Source organism: Mesoplodon bidens (genome assembly GCF_964165515.1).
Source record: "Mesoplodon bidens genome assembly, chromosome: 8".
Lineage (NCBI taxonomy): Eukaryota > Metazoa > Chordata > Mammalia > Artiodactyla > Ziphiidae > Mesoplodon > Mesoplodon bidens.
Genome location: NC_138165.1, coordinates 85656637 through 85683374, shown reverse-complemented (window position 1 = coordinate 85683374; position 26738 = coordinate 85656637). Strand labels below are relative to the sequence as shown.

Below are 26738 nucleotides of genomic sequence, written 5' to 3'. Positions count from 1 at the left end.
TGCAGCGGGTAAGGCCAAAAGGAAACTGACTGAGGTTAGTGCAATAATCTAGTAAAAGACAACAGAGGTTCAGTCCAGAGTGGTAGTGGTGGAGGTGGTGAGACATGTTCTGGGTATATTCTGAAGGCAGAGCCCGAAGGCTTTCTCAAATCATTTAAGAACAAGTGTAAACACCCATTCTTTGAACTAGTGATTTTAGCTCTATCTGGAATATCCGATTACCCTTATGCTAAGTAATGTCTTAGCAAAAATTCTGATAAGCTCTCAGATGCAAAAACAATGGTTAAGAGTAACACCTGCAGTAGCAAGAATCATGGATCATGACTTGCTAGCTCTATTTGTCAGCTATAAGCTCTCTAAGTTAGGGTGATAATAATACATATTTCTTAAAGGATTAAATAAAATAATAACACTGAAAGCTCTTCACAGAGTATGGCCCTCTGCCTTTGCAAGAGTGGGACTGGGGAACAACACACACCAAAAATTAATTCAATCTAGTAATACTGGAAATGTTACAAAGCCTTCCAGGGAGTATGTGATTGTGACAAGGTCGCTCAGACTTCTTACCTGAAAGATGCCACCATCTGGTTATAGGAGAAATACTGGTGATAATCATGGTGGATGGAGTGACCACACGGCTCAGCATTGGCTCTACGGGTGTACTGGTGCCCATAAAACCTAAGTTCAAGGTATTTTGCAAATGACATGGACCAGGACTCATTGGAAAGAGCAACAACTGGTGTTACCTGAAATTCAGCATAAATTGTTATCTAATCACATATTGAGAATCTCTTTTTTAAAAAACAATGTATTTTCTTCTCTAGTACAAATCTAGTATATTCTGACTGCAGAAAACTAGAAGAAGAAAAAAATGCTTTGAGGTGGGTGGAGTTAGGGATGGCTGGGGAAAACTGTCTTGCCAGTAATCCCACTACCACCATCAATATGCTAGTATGTTTGCTTTCTTTCTATACATGAATACATATATGCTTAGCTGGGATGTTTATAAATAAAAACTGTTCCCTATAATTAGCTTCATAACCTTTTTTTATTAGCAATATATCATATTTTCCCACATAGAATATTCTTGTACAATTTGATTTTTAATGGCTGCAGAGTATCCCATAATATGGAATTATTTAACCATTCCCTATTGATGTGCATTTAAGACATTACAAGTTTTTCACTGTTTTGATGAACTTCCCTGTTTGTGTGTGTGTGTGTATATATATATATATACACACTTATAAATATCCATAATTATTATTTCCTTGGAATAAATTAATGAAAATGGAAATTGGTAGGTCAAAGGGCATGGATATTTATATGGTCTTTGATACTTTCTGCCACATTGTGTAAACCAGTACACCTGTTCTGGGAGACAATCTGCAACAGTATCTGAGAATATCAATTTCCCTACTTTCTTACCAATCTCAGGAATTATAAATCTTTGAAATGTAACTTCTTTAAAAAATAAATAAATAAAAACACATTCCACTTATTTTATTTATTTATATTTATTTATACTTCTTTATTACTAATGAGTAAAATGTATTTGCACATGTCTACTGGCCATTTGTATTAAATTGCTTTGTCACATCCTTTGCCCATTTTTCTATTATCATGGCTTACAGAAATTTAATAGTAAGTATACTAATATTTGGTCATATATAACTTTTTTGGACACCTAAAAGTTTCCATTTCTGTGTAACAAAAACTGTTTACCTTTTCCTTCCTAACATAACCCCAAAAGCAGAAGTTTTTGTTTTAAAATATAAAGTGCATACACCAAACATGCAAGATATAAAGATCGAATTTAAGTTATTCATTTAGTTCACTGGTCAATCTACAGAAGTTCACATATTCTACAACAAAATATTGCCAGCTGTCTAACAGCAACTAAATGCCTAGAAGAACAAGTATAAAAAGGCCAATCATTGCAAGAAATGATCTCATGGCTCTATGTTCCTACCGAAGAAGGCACTACCTTTGACTTTGCCCTCCTCAACCTCTGATACTGAAATGGGTTGCGCTATTATTTTATCTATAATTCCCATATGTGCTTCCAAACATACACTCCAAAATAAGCCAATTAAAGTAACAATGAAGTTAAATTTGGCATATGCTCACTGTTAACAATTTGAATAAAAAGTATATATTAAAAACATAATATTGGCACCAAATATTCCCTCCAGAGTTAGAACAACACACAGAAGAAATAAAACACATGGTTCTTTCCTCAAGAATGTATATGAAAACTAGCAGAGATCAATTAAGCATGATCTCTCATCTGTATGTCTTAAGATAGAAATGTTGACATAGACTTCAACTTACACAAGCATTCTAGCATACTGTAATCACTGTAAGTCTGTCTCCCCCACTAGAGGACAGGAGCCTTACCTTTTTCTTCCTTCTTTCCTAGGGCCTAGCACAGTACCTGGCACCTAGGTGGTGCTCAATACGTGTTTACTGAATGAATAAACAAACATAATGGAGAACTGTCAAGATAAAATCTCCATCTATTTTACTGGACATGGTACCTATGTTTTATATAATGACTGATAAATCCTAAAATGGAATCTTTAGGAAACAAACATTAAAGGGAACATACAGCACTAGAAGGTAAAATAAATAAGAGCCCAAAGACAAATACTAAATCCAAAAAAATAGAGGCCACCCTCCCCCCCAAAAAAGAACTATATAAATACAGAAATAAAAGATACTATGTGATATATTATAGCAACAGGGTACACTTACCTGTTTGCAGATTCTGCACCAGGAATAGGTGAGAATTGTATGCTGATATCCAGGTACTGGAGAATCCAACTCCTTCAGGATTATCTGCACACAGCCTTGGCCATGGACAAAGCGTCGAATGTGATGCACCATGGGGGTATCACAGAACATGCTAGGACACTGATAGGAAGGCCTTTGACAAAAAGAAAGTCCTCACGTTAACCACAAAACCGAGGAGCAGTGTACAGTGAATCCTGGCTAATCAGGACCACTGCAGAGAAAGTGCAGCATCCTCTCAAGAGTAAGGATGACTGGTGGATGATCTGCTCAGGGTACCACTCATCCTGCTCAAAGCCTGCAGCTGAACATCCTGCCTTCAACCACATCACAGTGACAGGTTCCACTTGTTAAGCACCTTCTATTTGCCAAGTATTTCTAAAACATCATCTCATTTTACCTATTAAAATTCCTGACATTTGTGGAGTTTGTTAATACCTATAAAGGGGGCTGGTAAAGATTAAACTACTTGTTCTTTGTCATATTAAGTGGCAGGTGATAGCTCTAAGACTTAAACTGAGGTCCTTAGCTTCTCTTGCCTCTCATTTGAATCACTGTAAAAACAGACATCCTAAAAAATGTCTGTGGGATTGCAGGGCAATTAGGTGGGCAAAGATCTGAGGAATGAACTGGAGAAGACATGCCGGGTTGAAATATGAAAGGATTACTTCTCTGTATAGTAAACCCTGGCATGTGGCATGAACAGGAAGGTCACACAACAGTGCTCCAACTCATGTTTATATTTAGGTTGAAATTCTGGGCATCAAAAAAGCATAAATGGAACATAAGGAGAAAATTGGTTCTTACCGGAAACAGTATCTCTCTAAAAATATTCCTAATGTAAGATCATTTTTTCCATAAAATTCCATTGTTACAATCCTAAAAGAAAAGATTTCTTAGAAACATATCATATGAATTACCACCCAGCAAAAGATATTTCATGAGACTCCAAACTGATACCTGTTAGATCTGCTTATAATACAGTATTAAAACAGGTACTATTCTTTTGTTGTTACAGAACAGGTTTTACCTCATCTGATAAAACAGGTGTGTACTAGCCACACTACAGCATCGTATCCATTCCCAGTCCATTAGTATCCTATGAAACTATTTAATCAGGATGCACAAACTGTAATATTAAATGAGTAAAACTGATTGGAGTTAGGAAGAAGTAGAAGTTTCCTCTACAAAGCCTTAAGCCCAGTCAGTATAAAATGGGACTCCTGTCTCTGCTCTCTAGTCCACACCATCGCTGAGCACAAAGAGCAGCAGCTCACACTCCTCCAGGAAAGCCAATTCTTAACTTTATACCCAACTTATAAATGCCCACAAATAAGAGAGTTCAGCTATACATAACCTGTCGAAACCCACATCTTATATCAAGCCTTGACCTAAACTCCCAGAGAAAATTTCCATGGGCTCACCCAGCCCCAAGTCAGACCGCTAGAGCTCTACTGATGCTGGAAGAATCCCTGATCTCACTGGTAGAAATAAGTGTTTCTGGTGTCCAAAATTAAAATATGCAACACATTTTGTCATGGAAAGTACTCCAAAAACAAGCAGTTATGTTCTTTAGTACTTTTAAAACTAAACTATGTAATAACTAGGCTTTTGTGACTATCACTGGAAATAAATTATAACATTATAAAATGCGTTTCTATCAATCTACTTAGAATTAAGTTTTAGAATAAAACTTAAGACAAAAGACTGATGGCTTTTATGAAAACGATGCCTAAAGAAAACCTGCCTGAGACCTACTTGAGAATGGACTTGAGGATATGGGGAGGGGGAAGGGTGGGCTGTGACAAGGCGAAAGAGAGGCATGGACGTGTATACACTACCAAACGTCAGGTAGATAGATAGTGGGAAGCAGCCGCAGAGCACAGGGAGATCAGCTCGGTGCTTTGTGACCGCCTGGAGGGGTGGGATGGGGAGGGTGGGAGGGAGGGAGATGCATGAGGGAAGGGATGTGGGAACAGATGTATATGTATGACTGATTCACTTTGTTATAAAGCAGAAACTAATTAAAAAAATAAATAAATAAACTTAAAAAAAAATGGAAAAAAAAAAAAAAAAAAAAAAAAAAAAAAAAAAAAAGAAAACCTGCCTGATTGGTACATGTTATCAAAATGCTTAAAACTAGCTTCTATGTATCAACTTTCTCACTTTTATAACTACAAATTTCTCTTCCATCCCTCACATCCGTTTTCACGCTCACTAAAGGTACTTTCATTTACTTCTACCTATGAACAAATACAAATTTCATAAGTAAATCAAAAGTTCCAAAGTTCCATCAATTCACATATGACCAGCAGCATGCCATACACCTAAAAACAGAGCCTAATGGCTGAATTTTTTTCAGACTTGCTGGAATTCTATCCTCAAGTACAACAGTGGGGGGGTGCAGGGGGGTGGGCAAGGAATCCTACCACGGACTAACACAGGCACTGGGAGCATTGCTGGACTGGGCAGAAGAGCTGCTGAAGAGCACGCACAGCCTCTGGTGGTTGGCAGGATTCAGACAGTCCACCTGGAAGAGAAGGAACATCCAGATGAGCACCCGCAAGTCATAACACACTCCAACCCCAAGGCCCGCCTCCGACATCCAACACACTCCACTCGATTTGTAAAGCCTCTGTCATCGCTACAGGGGTTTCAGTGAAGATTCAAAACTACAAGACACTAAATATAAGGAAGAGCAGTTAGTTTTTGAGGTAAAACAATCCAAAAGGTTTAAGTGAAATGTAAAAATATCAATAGATGTCTAAATAGCTTGTTTTCTTAAATACTCCTATTTTTACAAAACTACATTAAATTATCTTGGAAGTAAATAGTTAATTAAATATGAAACAGTCTGAATTGATAGCTGGATATAACATCAACCTGAGATACCCAGAAATCTAAATCCTGAGGTACTTATTTATCTGTACTTTATACCTGTTTTTGATCATTACAAAGGTAACACCTGTCTCTGCTGAAATTCAGACAGTACAGAGGTATATGAAGAAGTTCAGGAAGTACTTAAAGCCTCTCCTCCTTTGATGCTGCACCACCTCCCAAAATGACAAATCTGACTGTATGGTTAAAAGCCATGTACTTTCTCTAGCTCATACACATAAACACACAAAAACACCCACATAAGTATACACAGGTGATTTTGGTTTTTTACAAAAATGGTTTGATGCTACATATATTAAAACACAATTTGCTTTTTTTTGTTTGTTTGTTTTTTGCAGTATGTGGGTCTCTCACTGCCGTGGCCTCTCCCGTTGCGGAGCACAGGCTCCGGACGCACAGGCCCAGCGGCCATGGCTCACGGGCCCAGCCGCTCCACGGCACGCGGGATCTTCCCAGACCGGGGCACGAACCCGTTTCCCCTGCATCGGCAGGCGGACTCTCAACCACTGCGCCACCAGGGAAGCCCCACAATTTGCTTTTTAACACTAGAAAATATATCATGGGTTCTCTCTGGGTCATTAAACGAGATCCAACTCATCCTTTTAACAGCAAACAATTAGAAATAATGCTTCAGTAAACACCCTTGTACATATATTATAATAAAATATAAGCATCCTTATACCAAATGCTTACTTATCTGCAGGAATAAGTTATAAAAGATGGGAATCCTAAATCAAATATATATATGTACTCATGTAAATTTAAAAGACCTCCCTATCACTTTTAATAAGTTTACATAAATGTATATAAACATAAATTTATTTAGTTTATTATAAGTATTTTTCCATACCTCATTAACCACGGCTCTTATCACGTTCTTTTTTGCCAATTTCATGTATTAAAAACGGTGTACCATTATTAATCATTCCCAGACTTGTGAAAGTGAACATCTTTTTGTTTTATTAAAAAACTGTATTTCCTCATCTAGAGACAGATTTGTTCATTAGTTTTATTACCACCATTATCAATAATATATCCATGAATAAATCTTCCTTATTTTTTTAAAACACATCCATTTCCTACAATAAACTTCCAACCCTTACTGTCCTGCTCACTGCCATTAAAAGGATCAAGGACGCATCACACTAAACCCAAGTCATCATGCCAGAAATTTTAAGCAGCTCCACGCTGCCCCCCTACCTCAGAGCTCCTCCTAGTTTACTGTGAGCTTAGCCTAAAACCCTCAAAATCCAGTTTCATTACATTACACTCCTATTTCATACATTTTAAAGAAACACATAAGCCGAAAGACCTAGACAAAAAATAAAAAGCATAGAGGAAATATTTAATAAATCTGCAATTTGTCATATGTGATTATTTTTACCCTGCCATAGCAGAGATTTTCAACACTTTTTTTTTAAAGACGTGTATGTTAAGTAGATTTATTTATTTATTTGGCCGCACCTCAAGGCGTGTGAGATCTTAAGTTACCCGACCAGGGATCGAACCTGCGCCCCCTGCAGTGGGAGCGCGAAGTCTTAACCACTGGACGGCCAGGAAAGTCCCCAACACATTTTAAATTTACACAAGCACACAGAATGGTCTTGCTCACCTTTGTTGACCACACTGCATCACTTGTAATCAACCCTTTCTCTTCGTCACCTTCACTTTTGCTTCCGGATTTGCCACTTGAAGTACCCGATGCATCCTTAGAATAAGCGAAAGGGTCTGCATTTTTTTGCTGAATTCTTCCTCCTCTGGCCCGATAATCGGCCAGCATTCTCCCCAGGCTCTGGCTATCACCCAGGTGCTCGGCAATTCTGGTGCTCACTAGCTCGTGTGAGGGCAGGACTTGAATAGACTTGGCCTGAACACTTCCATTCATGCCCTGAAGGCCAGAGAGATCCCTGAGCATCTGTTTCTTCCGCCTGCTCTCCATTTCTTTGAACTCTTTATTGAGGAGAGGAGACCAGTAAACCTGCTCTGCAAAGTAATCTCGGGTAGAGCATCTCATCCCCTTTTCAGTTAAAAGGAAGGGCTCCCGGAATGTGATGACTGGGGAGATACAGAGGATCACATCTTTCAATTCCTGTTTAAAGGTCAAAGAATAAGTCTTTCGTTTATCTTCAGAGGAGGTAACTTCCTCTGTAATATACAGGCCAGTGTCATCCTGTAGAGGGTCTCTAAAGGCTCTCATCTGGCTTTTGGGATCCTGTAGCTCCTCTGTTTGCTGCAAAGCCTCGGGCTGCTCACTGCCTATGGCATCCTGCTGATCATCTATATGGAGAGGCAGCAATGATTCCGGTACCGATGGAAAGAGAGCACAGGGGGCACCTGCTGGGCAAGCTGCCGGGGCATGCTCTTGATGCTTCGAAGAGGCAACATCCTGTGGCACACTTTTAGTTTCCTGATCACCCTTCTCAAACAGAATCCTTGATTCGAGCAAACTGCTATCATCAGAGGGCAGAAAGTCCGGAGGGAAGTCAGGCTCCCGGGGGAGGGGACTTCCGCTGAATGGCTCTTGTGCAGCCCCTTCATCCTCCTGTCCCTCAATCAGAGAATGGAAGGAGGGGTTTGGTGTTAATGTAGGAGGCATAGCAAATTCATCCATGAGGAAGGAGATTTCTAGTTGAGAATGATAAGCTACACAGATCATAAATATTAGGATCTCCTTAACTCGAGCCAGCTCATAATCAGAGCCTCCTCTAAGCTTGATTGTACAGCCCAAGTGCTGTGGACAGCCTTCAAAAACCATCAGTGTTTTGGTTTGTTCTACAAATAAACAAACACAAGGTTAGGAAGGCTTAGGTGGCAATCCAGAAGTCCAGACAGAATTCACCATCTTAACATCTACCAGAGAAAAACCCTCAAGTAAAACCACAGTTGCCTGTCCTCATTTAACCACTGCTAATAGCTATTTCCTACTAAGTCAACCTTGTAGTACTGATGAATTTACTCATGTCCTCAGGTCCCCAATTCCAGGTAAATCTATACTAGAGATCACTCACCATTAGGCAACTGAAACATCTGCATGTAAAATTTGTGACAGGTGCCCAGGTGAGGTTTTGTAAGCAGCTGGTCCATCGACATCACCAAATCACCTTGGGTCATCCGACTGATTCGTTCTAAAACTTGCTAGAACACAGAACAACATTATATTACAAAATTAGACAGAGAAGAATAAAATTCTTAGAAAATTTAATATGAAAAAATAATAGGAACATATGAAAATGCCCTCACAATGAATTTCCTTGATTTTAATCATTAAATGACTTTTACTGACTCTAGATTAGTCTACACTTAGAAATCAATGTGCCTACTAAAATAAACCATACTCATATTAATGACATTATCAAAAGACATTTAAGCATCATGCACTGACAAAAGGTACTGATTCAGGGGCGGAGGGTGGGAAACTTCCAGAACTGACCTCTGTTCTGAAGAGGGTAACTTTTCAAGGGAGAGAACATTTTCTGCTACAAAATGAAGTCTCCACAAATACTACTTATTAACTAATGTCTATCACACCTTTGGTCTTGTAGAACCTATGATGAGCATTATATAACTCGTATGAGTGCTATATGAAATCGTACTTTCTTCCAGCCTGAGATCCTCCAGTCTTATAAATAATGAAATCACTGCCATGCCTGTCCTACTTGCAATATATATGGCACAGCAAAGAAATAAATAATTAAAGATCCCTGCATATCTACCATACATGCATATAAATTTACAAGCCGTGATTATTTTTAAATGATATAAAAATAGAAAAATAAGAACACTCACTGATTTTACATTAATGACCAAAGTAATGCCATGTTCCAGTAACATATCCTGGGCAATTCGAGATACTGTTTTCTCAACTAAAACCAATGTGGGCCGAACATCAACTATTCGCTGAACGTAGTTCTTCAAGAATTCCCTTTCCTAAGTAAAATAAATCAAAAATATTATGTGTGATACAACTCAAGATCTAGACATGTAAAAATATCAGGATAGTTTGACTATTACTATCAAACTCAGCCGAAGTTTTCTTTGCCCACAAACCACTACTAATAAATATTTCCTACTAAGTAAACACTGTAGTACTGATGTGTTACTCATTTCTCAGGTCCCCAATCTCAGGTGAAACTATGCTAAAGATCACTTACCACTGCTATAAGCAAATTAACTCAAACACAACCAAGAATATTTTTCATCATTCTAATCTGCTGATTATGCTGAAAAGAGTTTCAGGAGAAATTTCCTTCTCCAACTCACTAACTTTACTTCGAAGGATTTTGAATTCTTAGTAACCTATGACATAAAAGCCAAGAATCCAATTAGCTAGCTCTCAAAGGTTATACATTAATTAATTAATTAAAAACCCTAACCCTAAATGAAAGGAATTTCTAAACGTTTTTAACATAGTTATGAATTCCCCCTTTTACATTCTGAAACTAACCAGAATATTTCTTCTTTGGGGTATCTGAATAAATAACTCTCTAACAGATGCTATTTCAGCTACTTCCTAATTTCAATCTCCGAACAGGTAATATTCTACCAGAACAGCTATAGTTAAAAATTAAAACATTTTTAATACAATTTCATGACAAAGGCTTACTTTCAAAGCAAATGAATATTGTAAATAACAACCAGAGTTAAAACAATATAATTCATTAATTGTTTCATAAGATTTCTGGGCTCAGAGAGGTGACAATGGAATGTGGGAGCACGTCTGTCACTTCTGCTCCCTATGCCCAGTGCTTTCTGAGTAAGACTGTATTCATGGTCAGTGCCACCAGCAATGGACGAGCCTATTCCCTGCAATGAACCTGCCCTGTTAGATGGAGTATATTTCTTCTCACCCTTCTCTGTTTTACTGATAGAAATTGTACATTTTCAAATTCTCCCATTATTAACAAAATGGAACTTTTTTCCTTGAAACATGTTAATTTCCTTCTCTGCTTACTAAATTGTTATTTAATGACATTTTAAATGATTTTACTTGTGCAGCTCCAATAAAGAATAACTAAAATAGGGCTTCCCTGGTGGCTCAGTGGTTGAGAGTCCGCCTGCCGATGCAGGGGACACGGGTTCGTGCCCCGGTCCGGGAAGATCCCACATGCCGCGGAGCGGCTACGCCTGTGAGCCATGGCCACTGAGCCTGTGCGTCCGGAGCCTGTGCTCCGCAACAGGAGAGGCCACAACAGTGAGGGGCCCGCATACCGCAAAAAAAAAAATAATAAATAAATAAAATAAGTTGATTTTTTTTTTTTAAGTTTCTGGCCTCTGATACAGGGATAGCAAATACATTTCCTCTCAGTTCCAGCTCCAGTCAACTATTATGATTATACATGAAGCACCATGCTAAAAAGGGGTCCTGGGAGAGGCTCAGCAAGGAAAGAGTATCAGAAGGTAGGCCAGGAACACAATGGAGCAGTGGCAGACCAACAGATCTTAAGGGCTGACCTTGTGAAGACAGTATGGCACCACAGGCTAATTATCTCTTTGGCCACTGTTTCTCATCCTCCTTTTTCTAACTATTTACCTTTCAGCTTCTTCTTTGATTGGTTATTCCACAATGAGTGGACCAAAAAAAAAGGATTAAAAAAAAGTCATATCAATTGATACTTTCTATCAATTCAAACTAAAAACTTTAATAGGTCAGAACTTAAAGATATACTAAACTATGTTTTATAGCACTGATGAACCAGATGTTTTAAATTATATGAATTAAATGTTTACTAATATACATTGCCCAGAGCATACTTCTCTAACATAAAGATTTTAGTCTGTTAACCTGGTCGTAAGGATGGAGTTAAAATAAAGCAGATAGGGCTTCCCTGGTGACGCAGTGGTTGAGAGTCCGCCTGCTGATGCAGGGGACACAGGTTCGTGCCCCGGTCTGGGAAGATCCCACAAGCCGCAGAGCGGCTAGGCCCGTGAGCCATGGCCGCTGAGCCTGCGCGTCCGGAGCCTGTGCTCCGCAACGGGAGAGGCCACAGCAGTGAGAGGCCCGCGTACCGCAAAAAATAAATAAATAAATAAAGCAGATAAATTTAAGTATAACTTTTTTGTAACTAAATATCTATGGATTCTGATTACTAGTTCATCAACTCCAAGACATAAAATTTTACACATTTTAACATCTCTGCAATTAGGATGCATCTTGCAATCCATGTGGTTGTGATCTTTCACTGACATCTTCAGTGAGATCAAGAAAAGTCCCAGCATCACAGTACCTTAGATTCCACGAATGATAATTGTGTTTCCCCTTTTCCCTTATTTCAGTTGTCACTGAAAAGTCATAGTAAATTAAGAGCTAGAAGGAATGGTATAAATCTAGCTGAAACCCCTCACTTTTAATGATACATAGCTGAATTCCAAAAAGGAAACAGTCCCAGTTAACAGAGTTCCTTAAGCAACAGAGCAGAGTTTCATGACCCGTGGTGCCTTTCACCACAATTAAGTTTTTTCTGTTGTTGTCTATGAATTCAGAACAAAAGTGATTGCTCTTATCACTCTTGAGAAAATGTACCTATCATCTATGAATTTTCAACCAATGTTTTTCCTAAATGTTTCTGGAACTGAATGTAAGTGTTTCTGCTATAATAGGAATACACATTCCTGAAAACTCCGCATTTTGAACAACTACAAATTAATTAATAGCATTTATGGGAGAAAAGAGGTTGGGGCAGACAACTTTTAAAACCTATGTAACTGCATATTCAGAGCACTAACAAGAATAAAAATTAGTACCTTGACAGAGAACTTGGACAGCCCAGACAGGCAGCTCAGTGTAGCTGGAGGTGGCCTCAAGGGAAATTTAAAATGTACAAAAGCAAGTGCAACAGTACAACTGGAAATGGAACTCTGAATAGTGAACGCCTAAGAGCCATCCAGGACCAGGGGTTGCATCTCTCTAGGGAGAGAATTCTTCAAACAGGAGCTCACTTCTAATTTCTTAAAATAGAGCTAAAAGGGTTCCTGCCTTTATAGGAGCTGAGCTGAGGCTGATTTTCTTTCTAGCTGAGGGTTATAATCCTACCGCAGTTATTCTGGACCTCCTCACTTAAGCAAAACCAGACAGAAACTGACACAACTTCCATAGGATGTTATTCCCTTTTACCAACTGTGTGTAAGCTACTTAGTGTTCTAGAAACACGTGTTTTAGTAGAACAGACTGTATTAAAAAATCAGGTATTATTATTGGGAACCTGATTAAGTTAGAGAAATCCTTAAAGTAAATCCATGACCCAGGTGGGAAGGAAAAACAGGATTTGGATTGTCACTTTTTCTTCATATATTCCCAAAAAGACATGTGTTGCCTTTTAACACTTTGAAACTAAAAATAGTGACAGAGGTTTTGGTAAGCTTCTAAAGTGTGATACATAAAAACATCTTTTATAATAAAATTTTTAAATGAAACAACAGCAATTAAGTTTGTCTGTCAAATTTAACCAGCTGGAATGCGTTATAAGAGCTGGCAAGCATCATAGTACACAAACATCCCTCCAGATTACTGTTTCAGTAAGTTCTTACCTGAAGCACAATAGGATCAATGCAAGTAAATTTAGTTTCTTCTCTGTAGAGATACTCAATGGAACACTTCAACAGAAGAATTTTGGGGTTTTTAATAGAAGAATTCATCTAAAAAATAAATGAACAGTTTGTTAAAACTTTGAAGTTTGCACCTTATAGTCCTTTAATCACAACTTTAAATTCACACTGTTCATAATTCCTCTTAAATAGATGATCTCATTATATTCATATTAAAATACTCTCATTTAGTTCTTTTGTGGTATTCTCTTACTTTTTTTCAAAGCAAATTATTAGTTTAGGGCTATGCAAAATTCTTCAAAAATTGGCTTCTTTTCTACTAATGCTATTTTACCTAATCTTCTATACTCTTAACTATATTTTTTTAAACTTTTTTTTTTTTTAATTTCTAATGTTGCAAGAAAAGCTATCCAGCCCTGGGTAGGGCAGAGAGGGGCTTAAAGACAGTCTACTCCACAAACTCCCACAAATCAGCAACTCTGAAGGCAGAATTTAACTTTTCTGAAATTCAAGAAGGGTAGATGAGGGAGAAAAGATTTAAAACACCTGCTGAATATATTTTTAATGGAATAAATTTCCAAGCAGTCGTAAATTTGCAAGCCAAATTGGGTAATAAGAAGTTAAAACAGAAAACCTTTAAAGCATATCCTGAAGCAGTGACTCAAACAATATATCCTAACCACGCAACTAAAGCCACAAGCAGAACAACCAGGTCCTGCAATCGAAGTTTTCGACTGACCAAGCTTATCAGGGCCAAACCAGTAAATGGTTCTGAAAACAGTGATTCATCAACTGGGAAACTACATTCAGGGCTCTTTTAGCAACTACAAATTAAAGACTACCTCTAAATATGGTCAGTGGAGCAAGACAGTCATTCGTGCATATGTGTCTACCACATACACATAACAGTTTTTAATTCCGGAGATGAGCACAACATACATACCTCTGAATTCAACAAAGACCATTTAATTTGATTTAAAGTACTACTTTGGGGACTTCCCTGGTGGTCCAGTGGTAAAGAATCCACCTTGCAATACAGGGGACTTGATCCCTGGTCAGGAAACTAAGATCCCACATGCCGCAGGGCAACTAAGCCCGCGTGCCACAACTACTGAGTTTGCCACCAGAACTACTGAGTTTGTCGCCTCAACTAGAGCCCGCGTGCTGCAAACTACAAGAGCCCATGTGCTCTGGAGCCCACGCACCACAACTAGAGAAGAGAAAACCCGCATGACACAACAAAGATCCCGTGTGCTGCAACTAAGACCTGACACCGCCAAAAATTTTTTAAAAAACTTTTTTAAAAAAAAATAAATAAAATAAATAAATCTTTAAAAAAATAAAGTACTACTTTGATGGCATAAAATGTTTTAATAAGACTATGTAGACACATGAACTCTGGATCATTGCTATAATATCAAATCCAAACATACTTTTATTTCTCTTTGGTCACTAACAACTTTCAGGAGGCTTAATGACTTACAAAAAAAAATTATTAGACTCTGCTTAGAAAAGAGTGAAAACAGGACTGCAGTTTCTCCATCTAGTTGTTCAGGCTTGAGATCTGCCTGAGCTCTCACTGTAACCAAATCAGTATCCTCAGAGGTGGGGCCAGGGTGTCTCTATGTTTAATAAGTTCCCTTAGTGATTCTGAAGCACAGCTAGGTTTGAGAACACTGTTACAGGTCAATGGTTTCTCAAAATGTGAGAACCAATAAACGACACTGGAAACTCCCAGAGTGCCTCCATTAAAAGCAGTCCCAGCCGAATGTGAATTGGTGCAGCCACTATGCAAAACAGTATGGAGGTTCCTTAAAAAACTAAAAACAGAGTTACCACATGATCCGCAATCCCACTCCTGAGGATACATCCAGAGAAAACTCTAATTTGAAAAGATACATGCACACCAATGTTCAGTGCAGCACCATTTACAATAGCCAAGACACGGAAGCAACCTAAACGTCTATTGACAGATGAATGGATAAAGAAAATGTGGTACATATATACACAATGGAATACTACTCAGCCATAAAAAGGAATGAAATAATGCCATTTGCAACAACAAGGATGGATCTAGAGATTACCATACTAAGTGAAGTCAGACAGAGAAAGACAAGTATTACATAATATCACTTGTATGTGGAATCTAAAATATGACACAAATGAACTTATATACAAAACAGAAACAGACTCACAGACATAGAAAACAAACTTATGGTTACCAAAGGGGAAAGTAGTGCAGGGAGGGATAAATTGGGAGTTTGGGAATGGTAGATGCAAGCCACTGTGTATAAAATAAATAAACAACAAGGTCCTACTGTACAGCACAGGGAACTATATTCAATGTCCTGTAATAAACTATAATGGAAAAGAATATGAAAAAATATATATATGTGTATAAAAAACTGAATCACTTTGCTGTACACTGGAAACTAACATAACATTGTAAATTAACTATACTTCCTTAAAAAAAAATGTTTAAGTAGTCCCACCCTTCCCCTACCCACCCCCCAATTCCCACCCCCCTAAACCTACTGAATGAGAATTTCCAGGGTTTGGACTTAGGGATCTACCTTTTTAACAAGGTCCACAGGTGATCCTGATGCACACTACACTTTGCTAATCAGTAGCCTTCAGAATAAAGTGAGATACAAAGCCCCTGCCTGCTTCCTCCAGCCCCATCTCCTGCCATTTCCCATCTCGCACATTAGGATCTCAGAGTTTCCTTAGTCCACCAGGTTATTTCACCCTACTCTCTGTGCTAGTGCTAGAAAGAGCCTCAGGGTTGAAGGTAGAGATAAAAGGGGAGACGGATAACAGAATTCCAGTGATAATTCTGAGCTCAGCCCTATGAGGAAGAACAAAGTTGTCAGATGGCAGGCCTCTGGAAGGACTCCAGTCTGTTAGAGAATCCTGTCACCCTGAGATGCAGTGGGGTGAAGGGAGAAATGATACCAGTGTCCTGTCAGCCTGCTGGTTGGGAAGCCTTCTTCTGTCTGATGAGTCCCCACTGTACAAGTACCAATCATCATCAGCTCTGGGAGACTCTCCCTCAACCCCCCAATATGTCACCCCTATGGGAGACACTGCTAGTTACCCCTCAATGTCCAATCTCCTTTTCTTCCACGATTAAGGTACCCCCAGCTTGTTAGCTTGGCACATAGTCATAGTTTGCTGAACTTCACTGTTGAACTGAATCACATTACCTTTTTATGGGCAATATTCTTGGTACAAACAAACCCATTGACAACCACAGAATCAAACTTCTTTCCACCTGGGATCTAATGAAACAATTAAGAAAACAATAAAATTCAAGGATACATCCTTAGAATCCAGTCAAATGAATTCTATTATTTATTATTTATTTCCAAATAAGTACAAAAAGTTCCAGGATGCATTTCTTCCTTTCAACCAATAATTAATGGCCTCTTAGCATGATCATCAACACTCTAACATACTACCTGGTACTTGATGCCAGATGTCAATTAAGACCACTATTAAGTTACATATCATAGGCAAAAAATACAGGCAAAACTCCACTACTCTCTAAATAAAGCAATTACCCACTGCTTTTACTCAGAACAGTGACAGTAATCTGTGGGAAGAGGACTTCTCATAGATGACACATCAAGAAGAGGAAGCAAGAAAGTTTGAGTTCCCAACTCATTGCAAGCCCAACTTACCCCCCACCCCCGTTCACCCCTCACTTTCTAACAGTGGCTTCTATGACCCTTAAGTGCACTGCTAACAAATAGAGCAGGCAGAAAAAACTTCCCCCTCCTCACCTAGCACCCCTCCTGGTAATGACCCTTTCAGATTACCATTAAGAGACAAATTACTATCAGGCCATCTCATCAATTCCTAGCATTAGGAAAGCATTAGCAGAGCTCACTTTTTTGATGTGGACAAACTGACGGACATCCATGTCATCATCCCGGTTCTTGACATCAGGTCGGACTGTCTGAACAACCTGGCAGACTAGTGATACAATGATGTCCCTCCAAGATGGTGACAATGACTCACTGTGGAGCAACTGCTGGAGTAGTGCCATCATGTGGTTGTGATTAGCTGAGCTACAAAAATGTTACAGGAAAGAAGTCTGCATAGTTAATACTGCCAGAGACAACAGTTTTGAAGATACAACACAGTCTACAAAGAAATAAGCACACTAATTATGGCTCACAGATGAGATCTTCTTGGTCAATTTTATTTTCTGCATATCTGCACCTTAATGATTTTTCACATAAAGAAAATCTGTGAATATCCTCAACTAAGATGACCCATTTAATTTGATTAAACTTTAACACATAAATGACAATGGGGACAGACAAGCACAATTTAGGACACTTTTTGTTTTATAAGAAATTTCACCAGAACAGGCTTTATTTCCTAAGTAATGTTAGTATTTTTGACTTTCTAAGGAAGAACTATGCACATGCCTATCAAGTCACTGAAGATTATAAAAATGGAGAATTAAAATTAAAAAGCTCACTGCCTTACAGCAACCTCTCCATGGCTTGTTTCTCTCCATTCTCCTCCCTCAGCAGCTCCAGGTTGTTATGATGCCAACCCAAAGGTGTGAAAGGCAGCTCTTTGGATTTTTCCTCAACTCGACGGTTAAATAAGGATTCTAAGTGTAAAATAAGAAATTATACTTCATTGTCACGTTTTATACCATCTACTCATAGATTTAGAAATTGCCAACTTAACGTTTTTACATTTTTTAAGGTAGCCAATTCAATTGTTGGTGTAAAAAAAGCAAGGACATGTTTAAATTCATAAATTAAAAAATGAACTCTGAGTTAGATCATCAATATTCTCAACAGACAAAATCAGAGACAGAAGTGTGAAAAGTAAATTTACATAAGCAACCAGGACTCTCAAGAAAATAATTATAAATACGGCTTCTGAAAAGCAAATGAGATTTTTTTACAGTCTTTTTATTTATTTGGGGACATTAACAAAACGAGGTGGTTTATTTTTCCTATAAAACCACAAACTGAAAACTGCATTCAATAGAAGTCGGAATGCAAGCAGAACACGTGATAGTGTGGGTGCTGAACTTTAAAGAGAAAAGCTCAGCCCTGATACGTCTGAACCAGTACATGACAGTATAGAAAAGTCTACTCAGACAATCCTTTTAGTGTTTCTTTTTCAATACAGGAACAAAAGGCTTTCTTTTTAATTGGCAAAACTTTTACAAGTCAGACCTAAAAATTAACTGTAAAGAAATTAAAACATGGTAAATAACAATTTATGTAAAATTTTGTCAATGGATCAAGACCAAAAAATAATAGATAATACTACATGCTTTGCAAAAAAAGATGCTCACTAAATGTTGAAAAATGTGATTCAATAAATGGAAAGAAAAGAGGTGAGAAATGCTTACAAAAATTGTCAAATCTTTCCCCTCTTAAAGCAAACTAAACAAACAAAAAAACTTTCAACTACACATTCCAGCAGCTTACACAGTAAAGCAAGTGTCCATGACAAGTGAAGTACAAAAACGGCACATTTCAATTATTTAAAGCCCTGGTCTATAAACATCTAGCTGAACCAGATGCTTGGAGGTGAATTTAGAAACACTGCTAAGTTATGACACCAGCTGCAAGTGGCTGCCCTTGTACCAGCTTGCCCTACCTTCTCTCTTTTATGTGAAACCCTCCCATTATCTGAGGCCTAAGCTGTAGAGTGTTATGGACCAATTAAGTAAGTGTGTCTTCACTCCACAGCAAGCTAAGTAGGGTCACGGTTAGAAAAGGCTGGTACTTCCTCTTGTCCCCAGGGAAATGATCAGCAGAATTAGTTCTTTATCTTTTTATCTCTTCTGTCCACTTGTCTTCCCAACTCCCCAGGGCAAGCAGCATCCTCAATTGGATGAGATCTGCCTGTAGGCTTTTTGATAAGCTTGAAAAAATCACTGATGATATGTATATCAATACTTAATACTATACTCATGATATAGGGAAGCATAAGCTATTCATGCCTTTAAATGAATGAAATTCAAAATCTATTTAAAAGCTTTTAAACAACTACTTTTCAGATCAGAGACCTTCTTTCAAACCAAGTCCAAGTTTATATTTTTGGTTCTCAACAGTCTCAAAGTTACTACACATATTAAAACCTGTGTTCCCATGATACTAAAATAATCAAATACATTGTCAGTACCTAGTCTGCACCTATCAATGTGCTAAGCCCCAAGTATATCCCCATGAACAAAAGAGACCATCCCATGTATAGCTTTTGATAAAATTACCTTTGATGAAGGCATCACTTATTGAGAGCTGTTGTCCTCCATTGTCAGAAATCAAATACTCTGCATAGCAGGGAGAGAGCAGAGAGAGGAGGAAGGAAAGGAGAAGCTTACGACTACAACATGCCAGCATAATTATACAAAAAACACACCCCCACACAAAGTATTACCCATACTAAACCCATCAGTACACAGCCAAGTCACGAAAACTTTGGGCTAAAATAATGCTTTATAACTTGTTCTGCACACTTCATACTAAACTTGATAGACTTAAATTAATAACTCAACAGAACCTTGAAACAGTAATGACAGATAATATTTAACAGATCATTTTTCCCTTATCAAAACTGAACTGGTTTATGAAAACTGAGATCGTCAGTAATTTTCATGACAAGCCTAAAAAGTTACTCTTTTTCTCATGTACAACTGTATTATTTAACAAACAATGAGTTCAGATAGAGAAGCCACCTCATAATACAATATAAGGTGGGGTTTTTTAAATTTCAGAATATAAGCTATAAAATAAATTAATACAAAACTGACAATGGCAGGGAATAAAGACATAAAACCTAAGGATTTATATTAGTTTTTAGAGTTTTAATTTTCAAAACTTCTAACCAAATAGTTGCTGAAAGATAACTTCTGAACACACTGTGAATGTGTTCTTTTAGAACTTTTAGAATAGTAAATATTTTTCTTATAAGTGAAACTTACTCTTTACTTCCCCATGACCTTTTCTCTAGGTTTGTGACCAAGCACAGCTCAAATGAGGTTCTTTCTACCGTGCAAATTTAACCACAATGCATTTTAAGCCCTTTAAGGTAAAGGTGCTCCACAAAATTCTTTGCAGGTAGAATTTATAAACAAATGGGCTTCAAAAGTCAATGTGTCTATAAGCCAATATGCTCATCCTTCAAACAAGAAAGTGGAGAAAAAAATTTAGAAAGTTCAAGTGTGCCATGTCAAATACAATAAAATCAAGTATTATATGGACCAGTGAAAACAGATGTTATACTTTATTCCTATACCTCCCGCAAAGAAATTAATAATGTCTACCCCTATTTGTTCAACTAATGTAGAGGCTTTACAAGCTTTACTCTTCATACTAAAGGATATTTATTTACATGTGTGTATATATATATATATATATATATATATATATATATATAATTCCAGAAGTGATGGATTTTCCCCAATTATGAAAAAATTTCAAACATACAGAAAATCCTGTATACCCTCCACCTAGACTGAACAATTGTTAATGATTTGCCATATCTGATTTCTCTCTATATGTGTGCTTTTTTTCCAGACCATTTGAAATTACACGTATCATGACATTTTACCACTAATACTTCAGCATGCATCTCTTAAAAATAAGGGCATTCTCCTCTATAGCCGTAGTATTTACACACTTAAGAAAACTAACAATTTCTTAATATCATTGAGTTAGTCCATATTCAAATTTATCTAACTGTTCCCAAAATGCTTTAATAAATGTTTTTTTACCCCTCAAACCTGGATCCATTAAGGTTCATACATTACATTCTCTTTATTCTCTTTTAGTCTAAAGTAGACTTCCTACCTTTTTTTTTTTTTCATGATATTGAACTTTGAAAGAACCCAGGCCAAATGTCCTGGTGAACATCCCACATTCTGGATTTGATGGATTGTTTCCTCATGGTGCTGTTTAAATTGCTCTTATACCCCCTGTTTCCCTATAAATGGGAAGTTAGGTCTACAGGTTTGCGGAAGCCACAATTTTGACTTTCTTCTCTAGGTTCTACTTGCTAACTTTAAAAGAATGGTTCAGAATCCTGCGTCCAACACAGAAGAAAATATATTTTAATTGCATAACTCTCCAAGAGCAATAATGAAAAAGTAATCAAACCAGAAGATCGCACTGTCTCAGTTTTACAAGTTTCTGAAAATGAGGGGTTTGCTTATGTAACATAAAAAACATGACCAGTTTTTTTTTAAGTATAGCTATTTCAATCAATTTTATGAATTCAAATTTCCTCAGCCTTAAAAGCTAGCAGATGATCCCAAAGAAAAGATTTAATAAGTATTACCTTTAACTTTAATGGAAAGATAAAAAGCACCCATTCTCATTTTTATTTAAGAGAAATAAAAACCAGAAGCAGAGGAAGTCTTTCACTTCCCTAACTAGGTCACTCTGACGACCTTTATTTCCTGGTAACCGGTGTTCCTTGTAATTACAGTGAAGAAAAAAATAATTTATTGTATCTCAACTTCACAAGAAAAATAGAAAAAAGAATAATTCCTGTTAGTATGCTAAAAACTAACAAGAGAGAACTGTGAAAGCCAGAAATGTTTATTAAGGGATTTATAAAGTCCTCAAATTACAGGCTCTCAAGGTTGCAAATGATCTAAGAGGTCAATCTAATAATTACCTTCTTTCTGGGGTAGGTGGGTGTGTGAGAGAGTGAGTGAGTGAGTAAGTGTGTGAGTGTGTGTGGGTGGGTGGGTGGGTGTGTGGGTGTGTGTACACATATACAATGTAATATTACTCAGCCACAAGAAAGAATAAAATCTTGCTATTTCTGAAAACATGGGTGGAACTAGAGGGTATTATGTTAGGTGAAATGAGTCAGAGAAAGACAAATTCTGTATGATTTCACTTATTTGTGCAATCTAAAAAACAAAACAAATGAACAAACAGAACAGAAAAGAAACAGAGTTATAGATACAGAGGACAAACAGGGGTTGCCAGAGGGGAGGGGGGGTGGAAGGAGAAAAGAAATAGGTAAGGAAGATTAGGGGTACAAACTTTCAGTTGCAAAATAACTAAGTCATGGGTGTAAAATATACAGGGTGGGGCATATAGTCGATAACTATGTAATATCTTTGTATGGTGACATACTGTAACTAGACTTAACTGGTGATCATTTCAAAATGTATAGAAATATGCAATCACTATGATGTGTAACAGTTGGAGGTCAAAAACAGTTGGAGGTTTGTTCAAAAACAAACTCAGAAAAAGAGATCAGATTGGTAGTTACTAGAGGAAGGGGGTGGGGGAGGGGAAATCAGACGAAGGCAGTCGAAAGGTAGAAACTTCCAGTACTAGGGACGGATATACAACACAATAAATACAATTAACACTGCCGTATGTCATATATGAAAGTTGTTAAGAGAGTAAATTCTAAGAGTTCTCATCACAAAGAAAAGAATTTTTTCTATTTCTTTAATTTTCTATCTATGTGAGATGATGGATGTTCACTAAACTTATGCTGCACACGTTAAACTTATACAGTGCTTTATGTCAATTATATCTCAGTAAAACTAGAAGGGAAAAAAAACAACAATGAGGCATTCTCTAACTCTTCATTATTTTGGACTTCACTTCCTCTTAACAGTGAGTGTTCTTTCCTGGTTAAGATTATCTTGACAGAGGTTAAAAAAAAAAAAAAGTTCAATTAATATTGTATCAACTTCCCCAAATAACTGACCTAATTTTTCTTTCTTTGCATCACAATTTTAAAAATCTTTCCCAAGATATCCTTGGCATTTCCTCCAATCTTCAGTGCAGTCTGGACTTCTGCTATCCTGTCACTTTTCTAAAAGCACTGGCCCCTCTTTCAGACTGATCCTCATATGAAGGTTTCCTCTCATAATTTTTCTAGAAAAAAATTTTTAAAGGTTGAGACCAGAAAGTTGCCAGAGGAGTCATGACGGGTTTTTTCAACTGCAGGTGCTGCCCCTTTAATTTTCCTTATAAATGCAGTTTGAGGTTGTACTGTAAAAACGTCATTATCGGAGCCTTCTATTCCCATTCTTCCCCCAACATTATGAAGTTAGGTTTCCTCAAGCAAGTGCCTGACTGTGCTCAGCACTCCACCTTTTGCTATTATTAGTTGCATGATGACAGGTCACTTTCTTCATGATTTTCAAAAGTTCCTTAACTTTCCAAGAGGTGAAATCACCAGCAAGTCAAAAATGTATTTCACACTCTTCTTTCAGCACAATGAAATTGCCAACAGAAGTGTCCAGAGAACAGATACCCTCCATCATGACAGACCATCCCACCTCTGAACCACATCTGTCATTTATATTACAAAAATCCAATATCCTCCATGTGACCACAGTCTACAGTTAATTCTCCCACAAGTGCCACGCCTGCTTCACTGTCCTTTCATACTCACCCAAATGACTGCCATCATTTTTCCAATTTCTGCTTTGAGGATTCCCATAAAGATGTGTATCTTACTTGTGCTCAATGCTAGTCAGGTCTCCTCTTTTCTCACACCCTCTGTAAGTTTCTATTCTTAAGTAAGATATACCTTTTTATTACTATAACCCTTAAATGCCATTTTACCACATCTTGATGATAGTGGCTAATATCGACAATTATAAGAAATCTGTTGTAGAAATGTGAATTTGTTTCCAATTATTTTAGCATAGATGTTTACATTCAAAAGCTTCTCTCTTCTGATAATATTCTGAGGCTCAAAGTAGGCAGCAGCAAAGAATTAGGCAGGAATTTCAGATCTAAGTAAGGAGACAATTCAAATTTAGAGCACTAAATATTAAAAATTCAAACTACAGGTGAAATCATGGAATAAATTGCTTCATCTGTAGAATAATGATTTTTCAGTTACTGTAACATAATGAAATGCCACGGTTACTTATTACTTATGTTTTTTTCTTTTTTTTGGCCGCACAGCATGCGGGACCTTAGTTCTCTGACCAGGGATCGAATCCATGCCGCTTGCAGTGAAGTGCGGAGTCCTAACCACTGGACCGCCAAGGAATTCCCAATTATGTATTTTTTATTTATTTACCTTTACTAATGCCACTTTAGAGCTAAAATTTTAATTGCCTTTTAATTATATCCAACAAAGTAAACATCATCATCCATTTTTAAGGAAAGCATTTCATTTCTATGTACTGCTATGTTAGTTTTAGTAATGGTTTACCTTATTTTTCCTTTTATACCGAATGTCTTTTGAATTATTATTCTTCAGTAGACTAAAGCCTCAAATAAGACAGCTAAAAGAATGAATTTGTTTTGTATTAAAGAAGAAACCTTTTTTATAAATATAGCATATGCACAATAAGCATTTTAAATTAGAGTAGAAAGATGTTTTGGAATGTGTGAATGTTTTTCACCAATCTAGTTCAAGCATCTGGAAAGGTTTAGTGGAATACTATGCTACTGGATAATAGCATAAGCAAATAAGCTTTAAAATATTAAATGAAGAAAGAGAAATGAATAGAGCAGAACATCCATGTTATAAATGCAAAGAAATGCCACCTTGGAAGTTGCACATTATGCTAAGGGAAAAGCAGTCAGATGTAGTTCCTTTTAAAGACTACAAGCTTTAAACTGGGTGTGGTGGTAATGAGGTAGAAAACAAGAAATAAAAGGAACCAGAACCAACCAAAAAAAAAAAAAAAAAACATGTGGGGGAAGAGGTGTGGGGAAAATGAGAAGGGGTGGACCAAAACCCACACCAAATCCCCTCAGCCATAGGGCTCAGAGGAAGCCAGAAGGCCAAGCTGGCTTGAGATCTCTCCAGCCTGTGTTTGGATTGCAGATGGTGACTACCTCCTACCTTTTTGGTCAGCAGGGTGAGGGGGCACATGTGGGTACTTGGAGGGCTTCTTGATATGGAAGTTCACGTTGTCCAGCTCCACGTTCAGGCTGATAGAAGCGGCTGAGTCACTGTCCACTGTGGACTGGAAACTGCTTACTGATGTGCGCTTGCTAGGACTGGCAGAATCTTTTAGTGTTGGGGAGGGGAAAGAAATATAGGGAGAGGAGGGGAGTAAAAATGGGTTTCATCAGGGTATTGGAGGAAAGGAGAAAAATGGTTTTTTTAATATACAAGCCCAATGTGCAATACCAAAATGGATACAGTATTTTCATGTACTTCTGTGTAGACTTAATAAAATTTGAGCAAGTTAAATAGAAAATGAATGTTTAAAATGAAGAAATATGTTGGAGGTTCTGCAGAGAGAAGGTCTGATATCATAGTGAAGAGGTGAGAAAGTTGTCTACTGCAATATTAGCTCAGAGTTATTTTTAAGCTGCTGCAAACTAAAGACTACAGCGAAATCTGAAAACACCAGTAGCCTAACAAGTTGGTTTCTTAAGAAAATACTGTATCTAGGACAAGGATTGCTATCAGATGTTGTTACATTTAGTTGGAGCCATAAATCTTAAAAGTAGGACTGCTTCAACTACATAAACAAAACACTCATTTTATCATACATACACAGTAATGATTCATAAAAACTAAAATGTCAGAAAGTGAAACTCACTGGTCAAATTATCGTCACCTTCTTCAGCTATCTGCTCTGTGTCGCTGTCATCAAACTTTATGTCTTTAAACCAGGATGGCTCAGAGTGTCCTTCCACAGAGTTCACTGAGTCACTGTCCGGAGAAGGGGTCTCGGAAAATTCTGTACTCTGAAAGGGTCAAGACAAGATCCAAGCAATTGACCCTCAATGGCAACAATGTTGAGGCTGTCACACTACAAACAAATTCTAGCCCAATATTTGTACAAGGCTAACCACTAAATAAATTTATGTAAAAATAAGCAAATTAATAGAAGCTAAGTTGTAAACCAGCATCATGCTGGCAACTCCACCCTTACAATTATAATATTTATGAATCAGTAAGCTTAAAGGCAGCATATTATGAACAAAACATAATATACAGATTTTATAGTGTTTCATTTCATCTTTTATTCCTGAGAGTAAAGACAGCTTAGAATTTATCCTAACCCTGTGCCAACATCCTGGAAAACAACTGTTAGATTTTAACACATAACACCACACTAGTGTTCTGGGTCATTTGTCCTTCCTAACCATTGATTTTTCAATTTTAGTTCACAAAGGTGTTACTGAATATTATTTATATCAAATTAACATAAACCAAAAGTGAAAGTATACCTTTTTTAAAAGTTCTATCTTTAAGTAATTTCCAATTTCCTAATTAAAGTAAAATAAAAACAAAACAGAAAAGAGAATATTCACCGTTTTACCATTACTGTACAGTTGAATACTGCTATAGAGTCAAAATCTATTGCAATGGTACCATTAAGTTTTTTCAATTGTTTTACTATATATACTCCCTCTTAGTCCTAAAAATACAGACACAGTAAAACTGAAAACCACTGAAGATAAATGACAAGCAACTACAATATCACAAAGCCAAGCTTAAAGAGAAGCCACACCAACTGAACAGTGTTTGATTCCAATGGGTTTTTTAATCACCACTACCTA

The 26738-nt window shown here is 37.3% G+C and overlaps 1 protein-coding gene across 10 annotated transcripts in view; it reads right to left on the bottom strand.

Annotated features, from left to right (window-relative positions):
- PIKFYVE (phosphoinositide kinase, FYVE-type zinc finger containing) overlaps positions 1-26738 on the bottom strand; it is a gene marked incomplete at its 3' end in the record, with an annotated part of 77093 nt that overhangs the window by 23933 nt on the left and 26422 nt on the right. For 8 of the 10 annotated variants that reach the window (XM_081243080.1, XM_081243087.1, XM_081243085.1 and 5 more), the window contains 14 exons: positions 25772-25919; positions 25063-25230; positions 19490-19549; positions 17734-17863; positions 17126-17306; positions 16440-16514; positions 13216-13323; positions 9478-9618; positions 8700-8826; positions 7304-8463; positions 5223-5323; positions 3601-3672; positions 2758-2929; positions 568-746 (listed from right to left, as the gene is read on the bottom strand). In XM_081243080.1, coding sequence (XP_081099206.1) covers positions 568-746; positions 2758-2929; positions 3601-3672; positions 5223-5323; positions 7304-8463; positions 8700-8826; positions 9478-9618; positions 13216-13323; positions 16440-16514; positions 17126-17306; positions 17734-17863; positions 19490-19549; positions 25063-25230; positions 25772-25919 — 2822 coding nt within the window. Of the gene's footprint in view, positions 1-567; positions 747-2757; positions 2930-3600; positions 3673-5222; positions 5324-7303; positions 8464-8699; positions 8827-9477; positions 9619-13215; positions 13324-16439; positions 16515-17125; positions 17307-17733; positions 17864-19489; positions 19550-25051; positions 25231-25771; positions 25920-26738 lie in introns of those variants that run through there. The other 2 variants (XM_081243088.1, XM_081243081.1) reach the window with 2 other exon arrangements.